At 52.2% G+C, this 27,243-nt stretch overlaps 1 protein-coding gene across 14 annotated transcripts; it reads right to left on the minus strand.

Moving 5' to 3' along the window:
* Nucleotides 1–2,980: 2,980 nt before the first annotated feature.
* On the minus strand, nucleotides 2,981–26,126 carry MAP7D1 (MAP7 domain containing 1). Of its 14 annotated transcripts, none has more exons than XM_080920858.1 (18): nucleotides 25,806–26,124; nucleotides 12,687–13,037; nucleotides 12,463–12,531; nucleotides 11,593–11,756; nucleotides 10,824–10,938; nucleotides 9,319–9,429; nucleotides 7,937–8,059; nucleotides 7,677–7,840; nucleotides 7,439–7,578; nucleotides 5,566–5,891; nucleotides 5,133–5,328; nucleotides 4,917–5,055; nucleotides 4,714–4,818; nucleotides 4,387–4,440; nucleotides 4,166–4,211; nucleotides 3,976–4,066; nucleotides 3,668–3,861; nucleotides 2,981–3,578 (listed from the first exon to the last, which is right to left on the minus strand). In XM_080920858.1, the coding sequence occupies exons 1-18, from the start codon at nucleotides 25,849–25,851 to the stop codon at nucleotides 3,568–3,570; spliced, it is 2,445 nt and encodes an 814-aa protein (XP_080776984.1). In that variant the 5' UTR covers nucleotides 25,852–26,124; the 3' UTR covers nucleotides 2,981–3,567. The 14 variants fall into 14 exon arrangements, with proteins under 14 accessions (XP_080776984.1, XP_080776986.1, XP_080776985.1 ...); XM_080920860.1 differs by having other exon boundaries at nucleotides 4,166–4,208; nucleotides 10,833–10,938; nucleotides 25,806–26,121; XM_080920859.1 differs by having other exon boundaries at nucleotides 4,166–4,208; nucleotides 25,806–26,120.
* Nucleotides 26,127–27,243: the final 1,117 nt, after the last annotated feature.

The following is a 27,243-nucleotide window of genomic DNA, read 5'->3' on the forward strand; positions in this document are numbered from 1 at the left end:
TCCCTTATTGGTTTTTCTCATGCCACATGAGCTTATGGGCTGCCAGGGCTGTGATTATGTATTTGTTTGTAACACTGCTTAGTTATTAATGGACCTCTATTATGCTAAGAACTACATCAAGTTTGGCCTCTTAAAAAACAATCTCCAGGGCAGGTGAGGTGACAGGGTAGATAAAAGGCAGGGACCCAAACTTGGGGCCTTAAATATTTGCAAGGTGGGTACTTTATCAACCGCACCACCCCTCCAGCTCAGTGTAGTTTGTTTGGTTTGGTTTTTCCAGACAGGATTTCTCTGTGCCTCGTCTGTCTTGGAATCTGATCTGTAAACCAGGCTGGCCTTGAACTCATAGAGATCAACCTGCCTCTTTTCTTTGTCCCTAGTGCTGGGATCAAAGATGGTGCCACCACTGCCCAGTTGCTTTTTTTTTTTTTTTTTTTTTTTTTGCCTCTGAGTGTTGGGATTAAAGGTGTGCACCACACTGGTCCAGTAACTTGTTCCTTCGACAACCGATTACCTTGGTTACCCACTTTCTCTTTATCTTCCTGGTTAGGTCTGTGGCATTTTTTTGTCTGAACCTTGACCCCTTCTTGCCTCACCCCCTATCAATCAGTTCCTCTTCAGAACTCGAGTATTCTAGTGAATCTCTAATCTAATGTCACATCCCTGCTTAACAGCCTTCAGTGGTTTCTCGGGGTCCTGGGAATAAAACCTAAGCTCCTAAGCATAGCCTTCCAAGGCCTTACCTGTGTGGTCCCCCTCACAGCAAGCTCCTTCTTAAGGATCTTGTCTAACTCAACGCAGACCCCAGTAATCACATTTATCCTCGGCCGCACGGATATGGGCACACAGCCGTTTCCCACATGGCCCTTATGCTTGCCTTGCTTAGAAAGCGCATCTTTTCTCATTTCCACCTTCCTGGCCTTGCCAGTCAACACCCAGTCCCCTAGGTGAAAGCCACCTGGCCTGGCTTACCAGCCTGCTGAACATGCCCTGCTGCTCTGAGCTCTCACAGCACTGACCACACACTTTATTTTTCCATCTGTTTGTGTGGTTGTCTGATTAATGTCCACGTCCCCTTTCAGGAAGCTTGGGAGCTTCTGGGCCTGGTTTCTGCTTAACCACTGAATCCCTCTGCCACTTAGCAGGTGCTCCACCATTTACTGACTGAACAGATGAATGAATGCTTTCCTGCCTTCCAGGGAGATGTTAGGGACTCTGCCTCAGCTGGGGGGCTGGGAAGGGTGTGTGAGGAACTTCCATTGTGGCCCAGAAAGGCTAACCCCTTCCTGGCCTCCCCAGCCATGTCATGCCTGAGACTTGTATCCTGCCCATCTGCTCAGCACCCCGTAGCTACTCTCTGGAATACTGTTCACAGCTCCTGCAGGCACCCACGGGGCATCCCACATGCTGACTCCTGCTCGAAACTCTCCCTAGGCAGGATGTGGCAGCTCTGACTTTTTAAGCCTCCTTCCTCAGCTTCCTAAGTGCCAGGATTAAAGCCAGGCCAACGTGCCCACAACTCCTTAGCTTCTCAAAACGGAAGCAAACTCACATATTTGTTTATTTTATGGGTACCAGATGAGTTAGAAGCTTTGAGCCACATAGAAAATTCACTTTGCATTGGCTTAAATGGTGAGGGGACATCGTTTGGAGATAGCTTTGATGTTTTCCTGGCTTTGGATTTATTATTGTGTGCATGATGCATGTGTGGGCACATGGAGGTCAGAGGACATCTCCGTAGTCAGTTCTCTCTTCTGTCAGCTTGTATGGTATGAGCCACTTCACCAGCCAGAGACTGGCCCACCTTATGTGTTATGGTTGGTTATTTCAGTGGTTGGTGTTCAGAGACTTAGATTTCTGGGATTGCAGATAAGTGTTAGAAGACTTGCCTGACTTGCATGGAAGACACCCCAGATCCAATCTTTGCTATGGGCTTGGTTTTCAGGCTGGTTAGTGGGGTGTGAACTACTTTTCAGCATCAGGGTGAGATTTTTACATCACTTAAGCAGGGCTTCTCTCCTGTGGTGCTATTATAGCGTGGCAAATGACCACAAAATAGCAATTTAAAGCATTGTCTCACTTTTTGAAGGCAGCCTAACTAGCTGTTTCTAGCTGTAGATGTTCCATAACATGGTCACACTGTCCTCTGCCAGGACTAAGGTCATCTGAAGGCTGTCCTGGGGAAGCATCTGTTTCCAAGTGTAGTCTCAAAACTGCTGGCAGGGGCTTCAGTTTCTGGGTATACAGGTCTCTTGTAGGGACTCTGATTTTCACCTGGCCTGAGTGACCCAAGAGCAGGAAGGCATCCAAGACAGAGGCCTTGGTGAGTGAAACACCATGCCTGCTGCTGCATTCTACTGGCTATGCAGGCCAACCCAGTTACAGCTCAGGAGACACAAGAGTGTTGAGTATAGGGTATGCTGGGAGGTCACCTCAAAACTATCTGCCACACAGGGTTACTTTACAAAAGGTTCCAGGAGACTTTCCTTCGTGCCTACTGGCTAGAACAGTCACAGGTACACAAGCCAGTCACCTACCCACAAGACCATCGCTTCTGGATCACCGTAATCACGATTCACTGCCCAGAGGCGGGCTGAAGTGAGTTAGTGCTACAAAACAGCCCGGTTACCCGGAGAGATCGGGGTTGTGGTGCACACGGGGGAGGGGCTATGAGGGGATACTGAGCAGAAAGCCCATAGTATCTGTGATGCTCACTGTAGAAACTCCACAAGCACGGAGGCTATGTCTTTTCCTCCTACTGTACTTCTAGGTTATGTACAACAAGTAATATCTGTTGGAGAAATAAATGAAGGAATTCATAGCTAAACTAGAAAACCACAGGGCAGGGAGGCTTGGAATGCTACCACTAATTAGGGGTAGACAGCCCCAAGCCCTAGGCTCCTTAAGGTCTCAGAACTCAGGTCACCTACCTGTTCCTACTCCCTGGAGCTCCCCTTGCCCAGATCCAAGGACATGAAGGTTTGGCAGAATTATTCTCACTTTATTTCTGGAGAAGTTTGATCAGATGTAATAACACTGATTCCAGGCGAGGACAGGGGGCATTTGCCCTGAAGCAACCAGTATTCTGTGGCCCAAGGTGCCACTCCATTCCCAGACCTGGGTTTCCCCCTCGGTTACAGTTAAATAGAGGAAGATCTTCCCAGGGAGTCTTGGGAGGAGGGTCTGCCTCCTGTACCCGCCTCCTCCACGTAGAGGTGTCTGAGCACAAGCTATTTACAGTATTCACATCCACTGTACCCCACCAAACCAAGGTAAGTGGTCCTTCCCCAGGGGGAGGGGGAGGCCGGAGAGGCTCTGAGTGTATGTGTGTATGGGGAAGATGGGTGTCTGAGCGTGTGAGCACACGAATGTACTGAGGGGCAGGACCTGCTTTCAGCCAAAGACATCATCAGTCTGTAAGGTGCAGATTAAAAATGAAGAGGAACTCTGTCCCTAGGGGCCCAGGCCACTTCCATCTTTGTTCTGTTTCTTTCTCTTCCAGACACCCACGAGCTGATCTTGGAGGAACCTTCACAGCCGCACCCAGGTCCAAGGCAACTGCTTAACTTAAAGAACTTCTAAGGAAAAGGAGAGGGGCTAAAAGTCAGGGCTGGGGAGCCCCAGGTAGGGATGGGGGGTGCAAAGCCAGGGTCCCTATGGTCCCCACCTGTGACTTGTGGAGGCTGTACCACTGCTTTCTTGAGGAACGCTTCTGCCTCTGCAAATGGGAGGAGTCCTTCTGCTGCTCGACCTAGACTCTTGTCCCCAGCGGTTCCCTTCGGTGGGAAGCCGTTCTCCTGGTGCGCTGGGAGAGGCTGCAGGCCATTTACCAGGGGGCCTGGCATCTCCTTGCTTGGCAGGCTGTAGATGTAGGGGTCCAGGGTTAGTACCTCACTTCCCTGAGGAGCCCAGAGGCGTCCATAGCTCCAGCCTGCAGCTGCCTGCCTGGGAGTCCCTGGGGTTGGGAGCTAATACCTCCATTGTGGTTCCTGGGGGGCCAGCTCCTCTTTCTGCACAGAATCCTTCGGTAGCCCAGAGGGCCGAGTTTCTACAGCTTTCACAGGGTCTATCACAACAGAGAAGTGGCCATCAGTTAGGGGCTGTTGAAGGGTGGGACTGGAGCACAGGGGTGACCAGGGCAAAAGAAATGAGTAGCTGGCTTTACCTGGGCCGGAGCTGTTAGCTGTGGTCTCCTTTCCCTCCTGCTTCTGCTTTGAAAAGGAAGAGTCATCAGATGCCAGGGCTACGTGGACCCTCGTATCCTGAATTCTCTCTTGGCCCAGACACAGAAAAGCCTCCCCAGTGCATTCTTCTTTGGCTCTGGAGGCTTTTCTGCAACCTTCTTTCTTCACCCCAGCTCCCACTCCCCAACCTGAGAATCCTGACCTTGGTTTCAGCGGCTTCCGACTTCCGAGTCCTCTTCATTATCTCCTCCAGCCGCTGTGTGGAGGAGGCCCCACATCAGTAAGGCCCAAACCCAGACCTAACCTAATCATCAACTTCCCACCCGCTGGCCCTATTCTAGAGCTCAGTTCTCTCCCAACCCACAGCTGTCCTTCCTTATCCTATCTTCCTTAAAACCAAGCCTTGATCCACTGGTTCATAGATACAATCTGCAGGAACTGGAACTGGGGCCAGAACCAGGCCCCACCCCAGCAAGGCCCCGCCCAGCAAGGCCCGCCTCCCCTCCCAGTCCCCATCTGCCCCGCACACCTTTCTTCGCTCTTGTCTCTCCTGTTCCTCCTTCTGAAAGTGCTTTTCCCGTTCCAGGCGCTGGCGCTCAGCTTCTTCCCGGGACCGAGCTTCAGCTTCCTCTTTCTGCAAAGACCTCCATAAGTATGGGCTCTCTGCTTCGGCCTTCCCTCCCGGCCAAACCCACCTAGAGCCAGTCAAGATCTGCCCGCCTGCCCGGGTACCTGCTTCTGCAGCCGCTCCTGCTCCTCCTGCTCAGCCTGCGCCTTCTCTCGAGCCTCCTGCTCCTCCCGTCTCCTGGCCTCAGCCTCGCGTTCAGCCCGGGCTTCTGCCTCCCGGGCCAGCTGCTCTTCCCGCATTCGCCTGGAAGACCCAGGAAACTCAAGTTTGGTCTGCGCCTCTTCTTCAGGGGCCCTCAGAGTCCCTGAGGTCACACTTACTTGTCCCTTTCAGCCTGCAGCTTTCGCTCTTGCTCTTCGCGTTCCCTCTGTTCCCGAGCCTGACGCCGCTTCTCAGCCAGGAGCCGAGTGGCTTCTTCTCGGTCTGTGGTGCCCGCCATGGGTTTGCTAGGGGTCACCGAGGGAGCAGTGGTAGGAGGGGCAGGCGGGACAACCGGGACAGCCGGGACAGCGGTGTCTGGAAGAAGATCCAAGACCAGGAGTTAGTACCCACTGGTACATGCCCCTCCATCAGCCCTGTACCCCCCATGCTTTCAGGACTTCAGTGGTCCACTCATTCAATTCAGTTGCTGCCATTTCGGTGTCGGAGAGCAGGAGATCCCTGTTCCTGGCCCTTAACACCAGTGTCTATTGGTCCACTTCCACACAGGAAAAGATGGCACCTCTGCCCTGCCCAACCTCACTTCCTGTGTACCTGCAGGGATCTGTGTTGAGGACTGCTCCTTCTGAGGCTGGGCTGGGGTGGGTGAGGGCACCGGTGAGGGTGCTGGTGAAGCTGGGGCAGCTGGCTCCTTCTCAACAGTTCTGCTCTTGCTGTGGTTCTTGTCCTCAGGTCCCGATGGGCTGGGGCTCTCTTTTGCCTCCTCCTTCCTCCGAAGCCGCCCCTTGGGTGATGCAGTGGTACCTCGGGGGGATGGTGGTTTTGGAGGAAGGGCATGGCCTGGTCCTGGGCTGGGGCAGGGGGAGGCAGGTCTGTGCCAGGTTGTGGAGGGAGAGGACGGTCGGGCCTTGGACTTAGGACTAAGAGAGAAGAAAAGGGTTAGAAGCGAAGGCAGAGCACCTGGGCAGGCACTCCCCTCCCCCAACATGCCACTTCTTTGGGGAAGTGTTCCCTTAAAAAAAAAAAAAAAAAAAGACTATTTGCTATTATTGTGTGGAGTGTGTGAGCATGCATGTGTGGAAGTGGTTCTTTCTTTACATCATGGACTCCAGGGATTTAACTCGGGTCGTACGGTGTGTACAGCAAAGGCCGTTCTTGGCTTACTGAGCCCTCTCACCAGCCTCGGCCTCCACACGTCGCCTTCTGCAGGCTGGGTTGTAGCCCACCTGCTCACTCAGGGTTACCACTTCCTCTCGGTGTGCACATCCCGGTTTGCAATGACAAATTCATTACTGAGAGAATCTGGTTAACACCCACCTCCCCCACAGCATGTACACAGGTAGAGCAAACACGAGACCTGGTTTAGCCCTAAAGTATTTTCAGCACCTAGAACACCACCCGGTCACAGCTGTTCACTTATGTACTAACTTTTAGGTGTTACTGTTTCAGGAGATGGGGGCTTCCATAATCTTAATATGAAAGGGAAATGGGGCAGGGATGAGGGAGAAGAAAAAAGAAAAGGTGAAAGCTAGGGACTTGTGGCTAGCCTAGGCTGCACAATTAGTTCAAGGACATCCTGGGCTACAATAAGGAGCGCCTGCCTCCTAAAAGCAAAACAAATAACAAAACAAAAAGGCTTTGTCAGATGTTTTTGTAGGAAGTTTCTCAGTTGGTAGCATGCTTGCTGGACAGGCATACAGCCCCCTAATGCCAGCACGTGGGAGGTGGAGGCAGAAGGATCATTAATTCAAGCTTATCATCGGCTATAGAGCTAATATAAAATTAAAGGCCAGTCTAGTATGTTAAGATATTCCTACCCAACAAAAAAGATCAGTGAGATGGCTCAGCAAGTAAAGGCGATTGCCACCAAGGCTACTGACCTGAGCTCAGTCTCTGAACCCACATGATAGAGGGAGAACGGATTCCTCTCACCCACGCATGCACACACTCTGAGAAAGTATGGTGGCACAGGTCTGTTGCAACCCCAGCTACTTCAGGAGAATCACAGATTCAAGGCTGGGCAATTTAGTGAAAAGGGGCAGAAGGAGGGTGGCATGGAACTCTAATCCCAGTGCGTGTGTGGTGGGGGGAGCAAAGGCAGTCAGATCTCTTGTGAGTTCCAGGCCAGCCTGATCCACAGACAGAGTTCAAGGTCAGCCAAGGGTACACAGAGAAACCCTGTCTTGAAAAAACCAAAAAACCAAAAATACAAAAAGAACTGGGTATACACCCCAGCGTTGGGGTTGCTTGCCTAGCATGCAGGAAGCTGGAGAATCTATTTCTAGTACTGAGCTCAGAGCTCATGTAGGTAAGAATATGGTGGGAGCTCAAGAGTCGGAGACCCTTTCAAAGGAAAACATTTTTAAGAAGAGGAGAAATAGACAAGAAAACGTTTCTCTCAGTAACTTAAAAGTAGGTGGGAATGATTGACACAGTGAAAGTCCAGGTGAGGCGGAGCCCCGCCCACCTGAGCTCAGCGCCGGTGGAGAGGCGGGGCCTGATGGATGCAGGCAGCGACTGGCGCTTCTTGAGGCTGCGTTCGCGGGCCAGGGCGCTCTTTTCCTTCTCGTTTTCCCGCTCCTTGTCCTTCTTCTCCTTTTTCTGCACCTGGAAGCGAGGAATGGGAGCAAGAAGGAGGAGAGGTTAGCGGCGCCCGCACTCCAGCCTAGAGGCCACCTATTCCCACCTGAGCTGTAGCCACTCACCGGCGTGGCTTCCAGCCGGCGGCGCGCCAGTGCAGGGCTGCCACCGGCGCCCGGCTTGCGCCTCTCTGGGCGCTCCCCGGACGGGGTGCAGCGGTGCGCGCTCCGAGGGGCGCTACAAGGCGTCAGGGGGCTGGCGGAGGCCGAGCGCGGGCACACTGGCACGGCTGCAGAGGGATGAGTGCGGTCGGGGTGTGGCCCGGGCGCGAGGCTGGCCCCTGCCCGGGCCCTCGTGGGGCGTCTCCCAGGGCCGCTGCCCCTACCCTGGTCCCTGCCGTTGCGGGGCAGTGTGACCGCGCTGCGACTCCGAGCCAGGAAGGAGAGGGTGGGCGTCATCAGACGATCCACAATGCTGCTCTCCCATGCGCTCAGCTGCAGGCTGCGATCTGGGGGAAGAACACCAGACAGAGCAGGTCAACGCAAGCGGGGGGGGGGGGGCACAGATGGAGGACACTTGGCACTGAACCCACGATGAGCCCCAAGGACTCTCAAGAGAACTGTTACCCCCACCCCAAGTGACACGGGGTCACGCTTATTTTTTCTTAAGATCTGGTGCTCCTTTTGCAGACACAGGCAACAACACACTGAGCAAGGAAGGGACTGGGAATATATCTTAGAGGTAGAGCGCTTGGCTGTCATGCAAGAGGCCCTAGGTTCAAGTCCCAATACCAGAAAGAAAAAAAAAATTCCTAGGCTAACACCCTGCACCCACTTTAGGAGTGCCTCCTACCAGTCTCCCCAGGTGAGAGGGCTCAAAACTGAGCAAAGGAAGGAGCCATAATAGGATCTAGGGAAGACCCAACTGCCCTCTCCCAGGTCCCACAGTAGGGCCTGCCTCTCCTGCTTTCATCATGCTGGCCTGGGGGAGGCATGCTTCTTAGATTTGGGACAGTGAGGGTCCTTGTGCTCCTCCAACCAGCCGTTAGGAGTCTGAGACAGGCAGCTAGAGGCCTGGATGCCCTAGGCCACCCTGCTCTGTCCCTTCAGCTGCTGGGTTATTTTTAAGCTTCAGTCAGGTGGGGTTGGTACAGCAGCTGATTTGGTTGCTAGGCAACAGAGCAACCAAATAAAAGCTAGGGAAACTTTATAAATAACTTTAACCATGGTTCTCTCATATGTAAGCACCAGGGCATGGTGGGAACGCAGGAGCTGTGCCACCTTGGTTGGTCCCAACTTTGGACCCAGCCAAGGCCAAAGCAGGTGCTCTAAAGGCAGAGATGGCAGGATTGCGTGGCCCTCCAGGGTGGAGCCAGAATACCCTCAGCCTAGCATCCAGGCTAGCCTGACATGTAGGGGCAAAGCCACGCGTCTAAGGTTGGCCCAGGCCAGCTAGCTGTGGTTGGAGAGAAAGCTGATTGCCTGTTATCACCCCAGTCCCTAGCCTAACCTTCTCTTGAGGCTCCTGCCAGACTTTCTGTCCTCTAGGCCACTGTCCTTTGTCTCAGTTCTCTCCTCCAGGACACTACTATGTCCTGGAGGTCCAGACCCAAATGCTGGCTCCCCTAAGGGGCAGAGTCCTGGGTGGAATAGAGCGGGGCTGGACCTGGAATATGAGGGAGGGCTCCAGGGATGAGTGTCCTTGCTGAGCTCTGGAGGGGGCTGGCTATAAGGGGCTCTGGAGGGGGAAGGCTGAGCCTTCTCTTACTTCTACTGGGGGAGTTCCAGAGCGTGGCAGAGGACTTTGAGAGCCGCTTGTTGATTATAGAGTCCACGTGTTTGGGCAGGTTTACTGCCGACACGGAGCACCTGCTCCCACCTGGAGGGGAAAAGACACGGCAGGCATTAGGGCCGGGCCAGACGGGAGCCAGGGGGGGCACTGAGGCCTTCCATGCAGGGTGCTCTGAGGGCAGGGTGGGAGAGGAAGGAGCGGGCAGGCTAGGATGGGGAAGAGGCTTGATTTGGCCCTGGGATAGGAAGGGAACAAGGGAGATGATCAGAAACAACCTTGATTAAGGGAGCCAATGGAAAAGGAGCAGAGGGAGGAAATGGTGGAAAACTAGAACTACAGCTTCTTGGCCAGACCAGAGGAAGCCATTGCCTAGGGCTGGGTGCTGCAGCCCCTCCCCACAACCACCCACCCAACATCGGCACTTGCTGACACTGCCCAGCCAAGGCGCTATGGATACAACACCCACGTACTGGGACAATGCAAAAACGCTCCTAAACAGAGGCCCTACACAGTTCACAGTTGCTTGCACAAATCCACATACCCACATAGTTATCCAGAGACAAAAGACATGCAAACGCAGGCATATACAGTGATGGATGCTTATGCATGCACACATGTATGTAGACATGCACAGACAGAGGAACACCAGTAATATGCACACAGGCAGAAACATGAAGTAACCTAACATGACAGTTGATGACAGCTTACCACGGGCCAGGCACTGTGCTGGGCACCACATATATGTCACTTGATCCTCCAAACATCTACCTACAACCTTGGAGGCAAGCAATACTGGGATCCCCACTTTACACATGACGAAAGTGAGGTTGGAGAGGTTAAAGGTTACACAGGGGCAGAGTTTGAACCTAAGTCTGACTTAGGAGCCAGGCATCACTGAGGTATGCAAACTCGAAACACAGCCTCACAGGCTGGGCTACACAGCACATCTATGAGCACACACAGCAGGCGACATACATGAAATACAGACCCTTGTCACTGTATAGAGACAGCCAAGCACAGTGGTGTGTACATGCCAACAAGGAAGCGACCAAAGTCCAGAATGTGCCTATTAAGAAAACTCAGACAGGAAAACTACCTTCCAAAACAGAGGATGGCAGTTCTCTTTTAAGTATCCAGTCTGCTGGGCACTGAAGTCATATATACACACATATATATGACTTTATATATCCTATATGTTTATATATATCATCAATGAACAGTAACCAACAGGAGCAAAGCATTTAGCAACAACTCCTAAGACAGAGGTTTGAGGAGCAAACCAAGTGGAGAGAATCCATTTCTGGTTTGGTAGTGGAAGTCCTTAGGAAAGGATGGTTTGGCTCACAGATCATTCCAGAAGATACAAGTCACACAAAGCAAGACACACCCACACCTGCCGCAGGAAGTAGCGAGTGCTTTGTGTGTAGTGTTCCTTTCCCCAGCCCTGCCCACCCACCCGCCAGCACTTCCAGCCCACTCACTGGTCTTACGTCCAGGGGAGCTGTGGTGCAGGGCACCTGCCCAGGACCAGCGCTGTTGCCGGATTTCCGCCCATGTCTTCTTCACTGACCGCTGGATTGCTGCTTCATAGCGCTCCTGGGGGCCAATGAGAAAAAGGTGTGGGCTCAGGATCAGCCATGATACCTGAAGAAAGTCCTCCCCAACCCTAAGCTCTTCCTGACTCACTATAGGCGACCAAAGTTACTGACTTGACTGTGATTCATGCCCATGTGTGATAGATCCCTATCCACATTCTTGGAGAGCCTTTTTATATGGGCTTGAGTCACTTCCTGGGTGTATGAGTTGCTTCTCTGATGATAGGTGGGACTCTCTTTGCCTGGGGTTCCTGTCTCCCCAGTACTGAGGGTCCTGATCTTGGGGCTTTCATTTCTTTCTTGGCTGAGGCTACCCGACAGGACTAGGCTACCATGTCTTTCAAAATCTCATCAATGCTCAAGCTAGGTTCTATCCGTGTGACAGATGTAGGAATGTTCACAGACACTTATCTGCACACATAGAACACTCTCGGACATAGAACTGTCACAGGCACATGTGGGAGCAAATGCATCTGTATGGACATCACACAGGGACTGAGTCACAGAGGGAAATGCAGTTCTCCTAGGATTGTCTAGAACACGTGGGGACGTGTATGGGTGTGGATGTGTGCTTCACTACTGCATAGACACTGGGCATGTGTGCACGTAGAGCTGAAGAGCTATGGAAACTCTGTTGAGATTGCTAAGACCATACCTTGTTTTTCTCAAGCTTCTGTCTCTGCCGCTCCTCCAGGGCAGCCCGGCGCTGTTCGGCTTTAAGCCTCTGCTCCTCCAGCCGTCGGCGGCGCTCCTGGAGTTGCTTTTCCCGGAGCGCCTTTGCCTTCTCCTCCTTCTCCAGCCACACTGCCTTCTTGGCCGCTAAGGTGGGAATGAGGGGGCATGACCTGAGTTCTGCAGCGGGCCTGGGTCTGAAGCCGCTCCCAGCAGTGGCCTGCTACCTCAGCCCTGGGTCATCCCTTCCCTGCCTGACTCTGTGAAGCCTCTACTCTCCAGATGCCCCATTTGTATTTCACGGCTTCCACGGAGACAGGCCTAGGGAAATGTCTGCTCCACTAGCTGGAGGATAAAAGAGTTCATCAGGGTGACACCCCACTCCACCCCTGTGCATGATTGGAGGCCAACTGGACAGATTTCAACATACAGTCTATAGTGGTAAAGAACTGTGGTTCTCAACTTTCCTAATGCTGCGACACCTCTTGTTGTGGTGACCTCCTATCATTAAATTATTTCATTGCTACTTCATAATTATACTTTTGCTAATCTTATGAATCATAACATAAAGATCTGATGTACAGGGTTATCTGATATGCGACCCCCAGGTTGAGAACCTCTGGTACAGAGCATGGCCCTGAGGGAAGATAGAGGGTCTGGGTCTGAATCTCAGCAGGTCACTAGCTCTTAGGCAAGTGATGTCATCTTTTCCAACCAATTCTTCTTCAAAATGTGCCGAGTGGATGAAGTGAGATCAGCACACATATGGTAGGTATTCTAGAAGGATCTGCACTGTTTATTCACAGGAGGCCGGGGAACGTCGATGAGCCGCTAACGCTACTCAAACACTCACCCAGGTACTTGGCTCGCTCTTCTCGGCGCGCTTTGGCAAGCTTGTGTCTCTCTCCTGCCTTCTTTACATCTAAGCAGAGGGTAGAACAGAGTCAAAAGGTTTGACTCCTGGGGCAACTGGCTTCAGGCTTTTCTTCCAGGCCTTACTCCCACCCCACCTTCCTGACCTCATCCCCACAGCAAGGAGGCCTCACTGTGAGCAACCCACGTGGGGACATCACACACCTTGCTTGGCAGGAGGGCTGTCGGAGGCTGGCACTGCTGTGGGGGATGGCTGGCTGCTCCTTTGAGAAGGCTTGGCATCCCGTGGTCCTGTGGCTGTGGGGGTGGGTCCCCTGCTCTTTGTTTCTGAGAATGGGCATTCTTCCTGTGGGGGAGCTGGCTGAGGTGAGATCTGCCCAGTGGGATTCCCTGGTTCCAGTGGGAGCTGCTTAGGATTGGTGGCATTCTTCACGGCAGGAGGAGTGTCCGGGGGAGTGTCAGGAACCAAGGCTGACATCGGTGTTGGTGGTGGTGGAGGGGAAGGGTCACCTTCTGGAGAAGGTCTTGGCTCTTGGGGGATCCTGGCTAACATAGCTGAAAGATCAGTACAAGAGAGGAGGGAGGGTCAGAGTTTATACATGCGCTGTCAGTTCATAAGCAATCTGCCCTGTCCAGTGGACCCATCCATTCACTCATTCACTCACTCACTCATTCATTCATTCACAGATATTCTATCCACGTGCCAGGCCTAGTAAATTCCAGATATCAATGGTACAAGGTCGAGAGGATAGTCAGGAGTCCTGTCTGTGGAGAGCTGAGCCCCCGGAAGGGCAGACATGCGGCTGCAGAGAGGGAGAACATACAGCATAGCTCAGCTGACATGGTGCACCTGAACACGAACAAGTGCCAGCCGACGTGTGACCCAAGGGTGAGCTGGAGTAGGCAGAGCAAGGAAAGCATCTGGCAGGGAAGAGCTGGCTGCAAAGGTATGAACGGAGCATGGTGTGTTGAAAGAACAGAATGACTTTATAGCACCAAATGGACCTTTCTCTTCCCTTTTTAAACAAAATTACACATATCCATTTATGTGCATTTGGGGGTGGGTATGTATGAGGAGACATGCCACGGTGTGTGGAGGTTGGAGAACTTTCGAGAGTTGGCCTTCTCCTTCCACTGTGTGGACCCTGGGTATGAACTCAGGTCACCAGGCTCTACCCACTGAGCCATCTTGTTGCCCATCCATCATCTCTGCCTTGGGTCACACTTTCCAACTCAAATTCTGGTTCACAGAGTATACCAGGGCTGGGCACATGGGGCCAACCAAAATGATAAAGGCGTGGTACTTGTGGGATATTGGCACTGCCAAAGTCATCAGTGGGGTAGACAGCCAGCTATTGATATGTCTGTCTGCAATCTTTTCTCCCTAGTCACCCTTAGATTTATCCCTTAAAGATATGACTATCTGAGGCTGAAGAGATGAGCTCAGTGGTTAAGAGCACTTGCTCTTGCAGAGGACCTGGGTTTAGTTCCCACAACTCATAAAATGGCTCACAGCTTTCTCTAATGCAGTCTCAGGGTATCTGATACCCTATTTGGCCTCCACAGCCACCAGGCACCCATGTATACATACACAGACAAAATACACATACACATAATAATAAATCTTTAAAAAAATGAATAAGGTATGAATATTGGAGTTTGGTGGTGGGCAGTGGTGATTCATGCCTTTAATCCCAACACTCAGGAGGCAAAAGCAGGTGGATCTCTGTGACTTTGAGGCCAGCCTGGTTTACAGAGTGATTTCCAGGACAGCCAGGGATACACAGAGAAGCCCTGTCTCCAAAACAAAACAAAACAAACAAAACCCCCAGATTTGAATATTGCTCAACATTGTGGTGGCACACACCTTTAATATTAGGAAAGCTAAGACAGGAGGACTGCTGTGAGTTCAAGGCCAGCCCGACTACATAATGAGTTTGAAGTAAGCCTGTGTTAAATTCGCACACCCATGCACGGTGGCGCAGAACTATGACTCTGGCCCTTGGAAGGCTGAGGGAGAAGTGTTGCAAACAGGTCAGCCTAGCTACACCAGGAGCTGTAGGCCAGCCTGTCTCAGAGAGAGAACTTATTAAACGGTACACCAAAGGACAGGTTAAAAACATGTTAGCCTTGCTCTAATTTTTGTCTCAAGACAGAGGGGTAAGCTATTCACACTCCAACATCCTCAGGACAAATGTTTGCAGGAAGGAGACACCCCAAGGAACTGTCTTCGGAATTCTAGAAATCCTCATCTAAGAGGTAGGCATCTAATGGTTTGGGCTCAAAGCCAGAGATACAAGCATGGGTCCTGGCTCTCCTGAGGACTGAGTGACTTTGAATTTTGCAAACCTACTGTGTGCTACAGCTGTTCTTCTATAAAGCATGGCTGCTACTTACATCACGGCATGGTGAGATTGGCCACTAAGATTCACACATGCACGAATATATATATTGAGACAGGGTCTCTATGCAGCCCTGGCTGTTCTGGAACTTGCATGTATGTAGACCAGGATAGCCCCAAACTAACAGAGATCCTCCTTCTTCTTCCTCCACAGTGCTAAAACTAAAAGCATGCACCACCATCAACATTCATTAATATTTATTTTTTACTGAGTGCTTCCTACAAGTGAAGCTATACTCTTTTTACATGCCCCAGTTCTAACCTCACTGTTTACTGAGAAGATGCTAACATCTCTTTCACAAAGACAGAGAAAGTAAAGCACAGACTAGGGAGAGCCCTTTTTGTTTCCTTTGAGACAGGGTCTCACTATGAGGTCTAGCCTGGCCTAATGCGAACTGTTGTCCTCTGGCCTTCTGTTTTTCGGTGCCGGGATTCCAAGCATGTGCTACCACATCCAACTTTGAGATCACATGGCTAGTAAGGGACCCAGTGTGAATTGAAGCCAGTGCCGCTGGCAGGGTCTAGGCCAGCAGTTCTTATTCTTGGCTTGTGAGGCCCACAGGGATCACATGTCAGGCATTTACACTACAACTCATACCTAGCACAGTTACAGTTATGAAGTAGCAATGAAATAATTTTACGGTTGGGGGTCACCACAACACAAGGAACAGTATTAACAGGTCCCAGCGTTAGGAAGGAAGGGTGAGAACCACTGGTCTTGGCCCTTCTGCCCAGATTTCTAGCGTCAACGTAAAACAGCACGAGGGATGGATGTTAGGTATACACTATCACCCCAGTTCCTACTTTTCCCGCTTACTCTTTCCCCTTCCTGGGCTGTAGGCAAGAGCCCCAGCTGAAGCAATGTCTTCCCCATAACCTTTAATCCTGCCAGGCCCATGCCAGGTGACCTGGCTCTTTCATACCCGCCGGAGATGTGCCTGGTCACTTCCTAGCCAGGTGCAAATTCCTTACCTAACTTCCCCACACAGCACTAGTGTCACCCACTCAGTGAGGCCTTGCTGCTCATTCCACGAGGCAAGCAAAGGTCCTCCCATGAAAGGATTTGCTCTGGGTCATAAAAGTCGTATTTGCTGGGGGGAGGATTTGAACCCAGGGCTGTGTGAGGTCAATGCTTGGGTGGGTAAGTCTCAGCGGAAAGGCCGGGGGTGAGGCTGATGTAGTATCCTTCCTCAAGCGCTCGTGTGTGCTACCAGGTGTTGCAAGGAAATTGGTAGGCGGGTGTTTGTCTACACCCAGGCAAACCACAGCCACCAGGTAAGACTGTGAGCATCTAAGTGGGGTCCCAATACTGGGAGGCAGAGAAGCTGGGAGCAGTGAGGCATCAGACGCAGTCAAGGTTTCTGGCTGTAGAGTGGACAGGCTGATCCCTGTGTGGGAAGCCTGAGCCTGTCTGAAGGTCTGTGTCCTCACTGAGTTGCTAACTGCGGACACCATCTCTGCATCCTCAGGTAGCACCTGTCCTGAAGAAACCATCCACTTCCCCTCTGCCAGGTCAGGCCATTACCCAGAGCCTTGACCCTGTTCTCTGAGAGAGGTCAGCAGGTACCTCCAGGCCATTAAGTCACTGGTTACTTGTCTCATTCTTACTTGCCAGACAGACACAGCCAACCCTGTGGTGCTCCTTGAAGCCCTTGTCTTGTTTGGCTGTGGAGACGACACACTTCAGGGTTGGGCTTGCCGGCTGCATTGCTGGCTGGGACTTGCGTCTCTGTCGGGCCCCTCCCTGACTTCCTAACCTTTCCATGCGGCTGTAAGCCCCAGGGCAGTCAGGAGCTTACCTATTCTGTCCCCACACTATGAGGTGATGTCATCCAATATCATCTCTGTGCTGACAGCAACCAAATTTGTTGCTCCAGCCCGGACTTCTCCCCGGAGGGCCAGTTTCAGTCCTGTAACTCCCTATCTGACAACCTGGATGTTTCACAGATACCCCACATTTAACCACTTTAGTTCTTCCCAGCTCAGCCACTGAAAGCTTCTCAGATCTGGGAGTCATTTCAAACTGTCTAATCCCAGCAAAGCTTTGGGGCTTTTATTTTCAAAATGTACTCCAAATTTAATCACTTTTCATAGCCTCCGATTCATTCACCTTGCCCCAGCCCTGTTCCATTCCTTGCCCCTCCCCCTTGCTCTTATCTCAACACAACAGCAAGAGATCAATTAACAGTAAATCAGATCACCTCATGCCTTCCCTGAAATTTTCAAACACACCCCATCCCATGAAAATGAGAACCGCAAGTGGCCGCCCCAGTCTGGCTCTTTAGGGCACCCCCTTTCTCTGCACCTTGCTACTTTTCTTGGACACCACTTCCCCTTCCCCCTTTTTCCTGAAGTTCAGTCCCTCCAGCCACAGTCCCTTATGTCGCTCTGCCTTGGGCTGCAACTCGAAAGTTCTCTGTAGGAGAGTCTTTGCTCCCAGATGCAACCAGGCTCATTTCCTAACCCCCATGTCTCATGTCTCAGTGAGGTCGGCCTTGATTTAAAACTACAAACAGAGGGCCAGTGAGATAGCTCAGTGGGTAAATAAACAAGCCTGGTGGGTAACCGGTGTTTCATCCCTGGATCCTATAGAATTCGGTGTCAGGGCATGCACAAGTGCTCGAGGCAGAGTGTGCATGACCACACAGACACACACACACACCATACACATATAATAGTTCTCAGTTCTAGGGCTTGAACCCAGAGCTTCTGACACACTGAGCAAGCACTCTACCACTGCACTGTGTCCTCAGATTTTACGACATTTATCTTGAGACAGAGCCTCACTAACTTGCCCAGCCTGACTTTTGAACTCACTCTAGAAATTTTGATAGCTCTGCTCCAAACAGCTGAGTAACTGGGGTTCCAAGCCTGTGACATTATGTTTCTCCCTTTTCTCTTTGATTTTTTTAAGTGTGTGTGTGTGTGTGTGTGTGAGAAAGAGAGAGAGAGAGAGAGAGAGAGAGAGAGAGAGAGAGAGAGAGAGACAGATAGACAGACAGACAGATGGGGGGGAACATTACATAGGCCATAAGAGTATAAGAGTGCACTGGATCCCCTGGAACTAGTCCCCACCCCATCCCCCACCCCCACCCCCACATCCATGTACCAGCTGACAAAGGTGTTGGGAACAAGCAGCTCTGGTCCTCTTTCCACTGAGCCATCTCTCCAGTCCCCTATTTTCTTTATTCATATTTGTCTATTATTTTGTGGTGAAGTCATTTTATTCTGAGGCATGAAGATGGAAAGGGACAGAGGTCAGTGAGATCTGGCATCCCTGGCAAAGGAGGATCTTCTAGAACTGGTCACCACAGAAAGCCTCTTCTTAGATGCAGGATCCTGATATTGCCAAGGCTGGTGTCAACCTTGGGAGTTCCAGCCACCCTCCTGCCTTAGCCTCCTGAAAACCTGGGACAATAGATGTGCACCAACACATCTGGCTCACAAACCCCATCTTAACAATATCCCACTGCTGTCCTATGACCCTCAAGGGGGACAACTGCCTTATGTTATCTCTAGTACCAACAGAGCTGGGGACCGAAATGCCCTATAAACACTTGGAAAGTGAAGGAGGCCCACCCTGGCAGAAAACATGGCCAGTTCTAACCTGAGGAGTTCAGTGTCCTGCTCTACCTCACACATCCCTACTCTGCTTGCTACCCACTGAACATTTGCAACCTCAATGGTGTCCCACTGCTCTGAGGGTACAGGTGAGATGGAGCTGAGTTCCCAAGTCTGACAGAAGTCTAATAGCCAGCTCCTTCTCCACCATCCCTTTAAATCCCCGCTCATCCACTGAACTCTGCCTACAGGCCTTTCTTTAGTCTGATAACTATCCAAGCTCCTTCTCGCCACAGGCATTTGAGTGTGCTCCTTCCCTTCTGGTCATTGTTAACTTGCTTCTCTGATCAACACAAAATCCTTTGTTAATACAGCTGTGGCTTCCCAGCTTCCCTTTGGAGAGCTGTCAGACTGTCAACTTTTGCTGGGTGGTTCTTCCCTCCTAGACAGTGAGGAGGACATCTGCTTTTCTCACCGCTGCATCAGCAGCAGCCACATTGCCACATTCAAGGAGACAGGCACAAAGTGCTTTGAATGACAATGAAATGCCACACCAGGAGGCCACCCTAGCCTAGAGCAGGTGCATGTGAAGGAAAGCCATTCCTCTCACAAAGAACACATCTGCTGGATGTGGTGGCCTGCCCAGTCCGGAGGATCTCTGTGAATTCGAGGCCAGCCTGGTCTACACAGCAAATTCCAGGACTGCATACAAGTTCACAACAGCCGGAGCTGTGTAATAGAGAGACTCTGTCAGAAGAAAGAGAAGAAAACAAACAAACAAAAACCAAACAGACATGTGGCTGTGTATTTTGAAATGATAAACAACAAAAGGAAGAAAAGACCCCACCATAACAGAGTCTGGGTGGCTCCCAGGACAAAGGCACTCAGGTAGATTTTCAAAAAAAAAAAAAGTTTACTTCAGCAGCTAAACAAGAAAAACTTCTCAAGAGGCAAACAGGACGCTTGGAACTACTTTCGTGACCTGGCAGGCTACTGACCCTGAATACAAATATTCCCTCAGAATTCTGCCAACCCTGACAAAATGTCACCAGGATGGCATTATCTGGACCGACTGTGTTAAGCCAAATTAATTCCCGGGTTAATTGTCTATACAATATGGTTGATTCTTTCCCGATTATTCACCTCAATCAAATATGATCTTAGGTTACTTAACTTATCTTGCTTTTGGACTGTGCCAGGCTGGGCGGTTTTAGCCGCTGCCAGTTTTCTTCTGCTGTGTTGATATCCACCAGAAGTATTTGCTAAGAACTGGATAAGCAGTAGATAATTTGTATTTATTTCTTGGCACAAAGAACGTTTGCAGGGCAAAGGTGCAGGATCTGGTTTTGTGATGATGTCAGAAGATCCTTTCTTTCCAGGAGCCCCTAAGAGGCCTTCAGATACTATTGGGGTGGGCTGAGAGATGGGTGACAAGTCCCCAGTAGGCCTGCCACATGTGAGGGGTGCTACCCACTCACAGTCGTTTCAGGCAGGCTTCTCTCTTCTGCTTCTCCAACTCCCACTGGGCCAATGGTTCTTAACAGCTCTGATTTCAGCCTCACTTTTCTGTCTGTCTGTCACCTCCACCCCATCAGTGGAAAAACTCACTGAGGGACCAAGTCTTAGTCCTTTCTATAGCACATACAGGACATGGCTGACATACAGTAGGAACTCTGGGTCTGAACACCTAAACATGTGAATGGCTGGACGGACAGACAGACAGATAGAAGGGTGGATGGACAGACATATGTGGGAAACTACCTGTATAGTGTGTAGTCAGCCAGGCATGGTAGCACATGCCTATAGTCTCAGTATTTGGTAGGTGAAGGCAGGAGACTCAAGTGTTCAAAGCTAGTTTCAGGTACAAGGAACCACGTCTTAAAAAAAAAAAAAAAAAAACAGGGCAAATGCAGAGCAGGGTTGTCTTCCACCTTTGATCCCAGCACTTAGAAGGCAGAGGCAAGGGGATCTCTGAGTTCTAGTCCAGCCTAGATGATTTCCAGGACAGCCAGGGTTACACAGAAAAACCCTGTCTCAAAAAAACAAAACAAAACAAAACAACAACAACAACCCAAACAGACACACAAACAAAAAACAAGAGAGTGCACAGTTGGACCTCCAAAGTGCTTCCAGGCATACATGTTTCACTAAATCCTATGTGTCATGACTATGACTATATGAAGGCTCTGCTGTCCTCTGCCAAGTCCTAAGCCATGTTCTCTTATGTCACTTAATTCTCGTAACTATCCCAAATGGAAAGTACTAAATAGTCCCTACTCCTTCACAGGTAAGTTAACTGTTAGTCATACTGAATAGGGCGTCCCTGTCAGGATCAGGGTTTGAACCCCATGTTGCCTGATGACAAAATCTTATGTCATGCTGTTCCTGCCTGGTGTCATGACATCCTTTTCTCAGGCTCCTGTCTATTCCCTAAGAAGGAAGTGACTAGCTGACTCCCCCAGGGAGGTTCCCCCACAAAAGTGAAGGGTGCAGGTGGGGCATGCAGGCCCTGAGCTAAGAGCTCAGGAATGCAGGGTAGGCAGGCTCCTGCCCAGGCTGGCCAACAGGAGGCAGGGAGTGAGGTCCCGGACCAAGGGGTGGAAGGGAGGTCCAGCTCCCTGGCAGAGCGGTTTGTCAGGTGAGAGCTGAGGGAAGCAGCTTGTAGATTCTGGGAGGGGAGCAGCAGGGAGGCCAGAGCGTGATGCAGACAAAGGAGGCAACACAGACAGCTAAGTACCTCCAGGTCTTGCAATGGCTTCTGAGGTGTGAACATCAGACCTGACAGATCAGAACAGGACAGATAGAAAGAGAGAGAGAGAGAGAGAGAGAGAGAGAGAGAGAGAGAGAGAGAGAGAGAGAGGCAGACAGACAGAGAGAGGGAGAGGGGGAGAGAGGGGGGGGGGGCAGACAGACAGAGAGAGGGAGAGAGAGAAAGAGAACACCCAAGTGAGAAAGCAGACAACACAGACAAGGGCACACACAATGATGGTCAAGATACTCTTGTGTCTGTCTCAGGAAAGAGACTTGGGATTCAGAGCTTCACATGCACAGAAACATACACAAGGCTTGTGTCACATCCAGCTAAGTATATAACTTCATTCGTTCATTCTAGCTTTGTCTCCATCCTAAGGGAGGTACACTATTACTGAGAGTTAAGACACTTGCCAAAGCCACACAGCTGGTGAAGGGTAAATGTGAGGTTTGCACAGCCAGGTTAACTGTCCCCATCTACCCTCCTAGAGAGAACAGGATGGCTAGGAAGGACAAAGCCTGAGGGATGCCTAGCTGCTGGGCCAGGACAGGTGTTTCTTAAGAGCAGCATTAGCCTGGCCTGGAGGAACTAGCAGTACACTGGGAAAGGCCAGCCTCCCCCAGAGGTAGGAGGCTGGGTCCTGAAGCTAAGGCTGAAGCTTCTGTAGCCTTACTGAGACAGAGGCTCTGAAGGAGCTCCCTGGCAGGACTGGCGGCCATTGTTTCCTAGCCTCCAATCAGGAGCACCCACTTCCTGTTATTTTAGGCGGCAGGAAATGACCCCATCGAGCAGCCCAGGCTCCACCGTCCTTCCCTCAGCCCCAGCCCACAGCCTGGAGAATATAAGCCTTTAGCTGGACTATCAGTCTCCACTTGAGTCCAATTCGCTCAGTCTCCAACCTGACAGGATTCAGAGAACCCATGAGTTTACCAGTGTCTGCAAGAGAAAATGACCAGGGGTATCGTGGACCAATTGGCCCGCAGAAGTACATTTTGGAAAAGTAGGCCAGACACTGTCACTGGCTTGCTTGGTCCTAATTCCGAATAAAGATTTGGTGCTGAAACTTCAAATCCCGCGGCTGCCAGTTCCTAGCTAAGTGTCTTTGGGCAAGCAACCCTACTTCTCTGGGTCTCATCTATAAAAATGGAGAGACAATTAGTCCCTCTTGATGGGATTGTCATGAGGAACACATGAGAGAAGACACTGCCCAGCACAGTGAAGGTTGTGAGTAAATGGTGGGTGAGGGGGTCAGGAACAAGAAACGGGAGTTTGGAGATCTAAGGAATCACTTTCTTCCCTAGGTCCACGTCTCCCCCCCCCACCCCAACAACTGAGGAGGAATAGCAATATCGTGTTCCCCATTTCCCTTGGGGAAGAGTTGCAGCTGAGAGGTGATGGAGGAGACACTGAAAGCTGTGCCCCGGGGTGCCAGGCAGAGCTACCACCAGCCAACAAAGCCACATTATCTAAGCTTGCCTCTCTGACTCCCTCCCTGGCCCAGAGGGGACCCAAGGACATGACTCCCAGCTGCTTATGGCCTCTGTTCAAGCTCAGTGGGACTTGAGACCCGCACTAACCCCTCTGAGAGCCTCCACTCCAGTCTGGGGTCCTGCTTTCAGCTTCCGGTTTCTTTGCTCACCTCTGCCCCATTAATAGCCAGTGGCCATCCTAAGGAAGAAAAGGGCTAAGCTGGCCTGGTGCCCTTATTCCTCATTTGCATATGCGTGACTGCACATTAGAGGCTCATTAAAGACCTCATTACGGAGCCCACCAGTCCAGTGAGAGGGACTGTCCGGCAGTGGGAGGTGTCAACCATGTTGGCTGTTGCATAGAAATCTGTGGTCCATTGGGCCAGTCTCCTCAACTTCTATGGGGTCTGCCACAAACAAAGCATGATGTTGGCAGGCAACTACTGTGTCTGTCCTTCAGAGAACACATCTGCTCCCCTACTAAGTCAGAGTAGGAACTGATTTGCGCTCACCACCTCAGCACATCCAGTACTCTGCTGTCACATGGCGGGGCCACAGGACAGTGTGTGAGACCTACTCCTGTTTTCTTTCCTCCTGCCATGGTCCCACATGGGGCACAACAGCCTCTCTCTTGTCCAGATGCCCTCCAGCTCCTCACATCACTCCAGATGTCTCTCCCCTGGTATTCTGCCCTATCTACATGGTCTCCCCTTAGATTCTAATGGTGGCCCATCTCTGGTCCTCAGACCTCTGACACAATTAGAAATGAAACCAATAAAGCAAAGCCTTGGCTGGCATTTATTGAGTGCTAACTGTGTGCCGGGGCTAAGTTAAAAAGCGTGGTCAATTCTGTCATTATTCTTACTTTACAGATGGGAAAACTTGAGACTCGGATTAAGAACCCACCCCCAGCCTCCATCATATACAGTGGAGGCTACGACATGGAACTCATAGATTCTAGCTTCTATCTATGGTCTGAATTGCTTCCCAATTCCCGCCCTCCCCCACAGTTCACGCTGGCACCAGTTGTAATGAGCCTAACCACAATAATGGTAATCACACTTTACCGAGGGTGTCTGGTGTCTGTGTGCCAGCTTCCTTTAGGTTCATCATCTCCCATCCCATCAAACCACAAAGGCTCGTAGCATGAACCCTGCTCCCTGTTTTCCCAGGGGCAGAATCCCTGGGTCCAGTGTAATAGCCAGGAAACAGCTGTCTGGGATTTCCCTCCAGGCTTCTGATTCTAAAGTGGGTGTCACCCTTGTCCCCCAACTCATGCTGTCTGTTACAGCTCGGTGTACAATTAAGCATCCAAAGGGAGCAGGGTTATATCACCAACATTCAGAGACTCAGATCATTGCCCCATACTCTCCTGGCACATGCTATGGACCTGTCATTTACTCCCGGGAAGCTGTTGCTTCGGTCACTTTCCAATTCTCAGTGTGTGGAGACAAGCCATGACCCAGACGCAGCTTCTCCTGTAACTCCACCTAGATCCCCGAGTCTTCTCATCCCATGCCTCTGCATGTGGTCCTCCACACTCACCTGGGCCCTCAGTATAGCCCAGCATCTTACCCCTGCCCTCATACTAAGTCTGGGCCACCCATCCAAGTGCCCTAATTATAAACCAGCCACGGCTAAGGCTGTCTCTGCCCTCATTCAGGCTCTTGTGCACACTCCAGTGCCAAGGACTCTCAGGTGCAAAGTACCAGTAAGCAGATGGCTAGACCAGGCTGGGCCTCCCTAGGTGTCCCCTCTCAGGCTCCATAGCCAAGACAAACCCAACCACCCTAGTTGCCAACAGTCTTCAAACCTCCAGAAGTCTACCACTCTTCTGTATCCTCTTACATGTCACAGGTCCCCTCCAAGCACCCATACTGACACAGGGAGGAGCCCACCCACAGCCAAGCAGCCCCACCTCATCCTGGGTGCTCTCCACACCTATAGATACTCTTTCATTCTAGGCCCCACACCCCAAGGGGCAGGGAGGTGACAGGATTAGGCTGGGGACTCTCTGGGGGTGTGGGGATGACTATGTCAGTGGATCAGGAATTGGGTCCTCAGTAATCATGCTTTTCCCTCCCCTTCCAGGAAGAAAGAGTCCTCCCTCCAACACCAGGCCCAACCAGAATTCTGTCCCCACCCCCTCATCAGCTGCTCATAGATCGAATGGGATTTGCAGAAGTCCAGGACACTGGTGGTTGGTGGGGTGAGGGGTGGAAAGGAGAGCTTTGGTGGTCTAGGGCAGTGTGTGTGTGTGTGTGTGTGTGTGTGTGTGTGTAAAGCATCTGGGGGAATGATGTGGCATGTCGGGAGTGCCATCCTTGAGCGTTCACCTCATTCTACAGACTCTGGCCCAGAGAAGTGACGTGGTGCCGGCAGGACCTCTGTCACTCCTGTCCCAAATCAAACTGGGTGGGCTCTCAAGTAGGCCGGGCTTTTGGGAAGGCGGCCCACTCCCCAGCTCCCTCCCGCGCCCCAAACAATACCGCCTCCCCCTCCCCCTCGCCTTTATCCGGCGGGTTACTTGGCAGCCACCGCTAGAGACCTCCCCCTCGTCTCCCTCCCCTCCTGGTCTGCCCATAACAGCAACAGGCCCTTTGCGCGGCAGCTGGACGGATGGGGTGGGGGCGAGTTCTGGGCCAGGGCCTGGGCGTGGGGGTACGAGGGCCTAGCTTCGGTATGCATGGTTCCAGACCTGAGGATCTGGTTCCCTAACACACACATTAAGGCTAAGGTCACACGTGCCATAGGAGGATGGAGAAGACAGCAGCTCCAGCTCAGTAAAAGAGGATCTTCAGATTCTGGGGTGGATCTCGAAGGAGAGTGGGGGTGGGGAAGAGAGAATGGCACCGGGCTGCCGCAGAAGGGTCACCCCATCGATTCCCAAGCCGGGTTCCCACGGATCCCAATGCTCCGTGCGTCCCGGCGCGGAGGTTGTGGGGGAGGAGGCAGCTGTCAGAAGATGCGTCCGTGGCCCCGAGCCCCGGCGGCCGCCGCAGCCTTTATTTTTAAACTTCTAAGTGGTCAGAGGGCGCGGCGGGGGAGGGGTCCCCGCCCAGCAGCCAGCCTCATCCTTGGCTGCCCCGCGGCTACTCGGCCTCCCTCCGGGCTCGCTCTGATGTGTGCTCCCCGCTTACCTGCGGGTGCGCCCGGGCCGGGATCCACTCGCGGGCCACTCTCCATGGCTGCGGCGTCACAGGAGGTTTTGGGGGAGGGGGGTCTCAGCCGCGGCGGCGGCGACGGCCAGAGGCCAGGACCGGGGTCCCGCGGCGCATCCCGCCCGGCCCGCCAAGCGGGCAACGACTCAGAGGCGGCCGCGCTCGGAGTGGAAGAGGTCGAGGCCGGTAGTTAGTAAAGCTCTGAGTAGCCGGCTACCCGGGGTCGGTCCTCCGCGACCGCGATTCTGCTCCTTTGCCCCGCGCCGGCCCAGTCCTCGTCGCGGCCCAACCCTATTGTACCGCCCGGGCTGGGCCTGGCCTCTCCGAATGTACCAAGTGCGCAGGGGACGACCGCCCCCGCAGTGATGGAGTGCGGACCCTTCGCGAGCACATCCAGAGGTCTCGGACTCAGCCCTGCGATCTAGCACGGGGAACCTCATGAACTCCTTCTGTGGTCGCCGCAGGGCCGACGCCTAGCTGGGAGCACGCTGCTCTCCACGCTGCCTCCCCCTGCGGCCGCGCGTTGGTACGTGCCGCGCGCCTGAAGACTATGTAGGGAGCTCTCGGGTGACTCACCCGACGCTGGGACTGGGGGAGTGGGGAGCTGGGGTGAGATCTCCCCTTCTCACTCTGGATGCTGGAGGCTTCAGCGTCAAGTCTAAATTCTCTCCCAAGCCTGCCTCAGTCACAAATCTTCCTAAGGGACGTTGCAACGCCTGAAGAACAGTCTCATGGAGACTCTTAAAAGGGCTGTCTTTCTTTCTCTTTTCTGGTGATGGCTGCGAAGGCGCTTTTTCTTTTGCACCCTAGGGTTGGTGTCTTCTCTGTTTCTCTGGGAGTAATTACAACCCTGTAAGGCTGCTTTACTCAGGTCTCTAATCTGTTGGGGCCCTCCCTGCTCCAAACTGGGTGGTCCTAGCCTTGAACCTCCCTTACTACCTTCATCAGGAGATATACCCCCACCCCCACATCTCCCCAGAAGGATTTTCTTTCCTATGGCACGTCGCGATAGAGCCTCTCTTCACCCTCCTCCCCGAAAATATTCCGGCTCTGTGCTCTGGAGTGGGCTCTCCTATCTCTTGGTTCAGTGCCCGCTGAGGTGAGGGCCTCGAGCCAAGTCGGGCTTGGCCTGGGGCAGGGTGCAGGGAGCTTGCTGGGAAAGTGGATCAATAGTGGAGGTGCTGCTGCAGAGAGGACCAGACTGGAGGGAGGAAGGAGGGGCTGTGGGCTTTGCCTACCCTGACCCTGCTCTTTGTCCTGACCTGGAGGTCAGTTCTCTAGTTGTCCACAGATTAGGGCCAGTGAGGTACTGTCTCCCTGGCCCTCCTTCTCCTTCCAAACCACTGGACTCTCCTGTCTTAGAGCACCTCCACAGAACAGTCATTCAAAGGGAGAGGGCGGGGAGTAAGATGGTAGA

The sequence above is a fragment of the Micromys minutus genome, assembly GCF_963924665.1.
Source record: "Micromys minutus genome assembly, chromosome: 9".
Taxonomy (NCBI): Eukaryota; Metazoa; Chordata; class Mammalia; order Rodentia; family Muridae; genus Micromys; species Micromys minutus.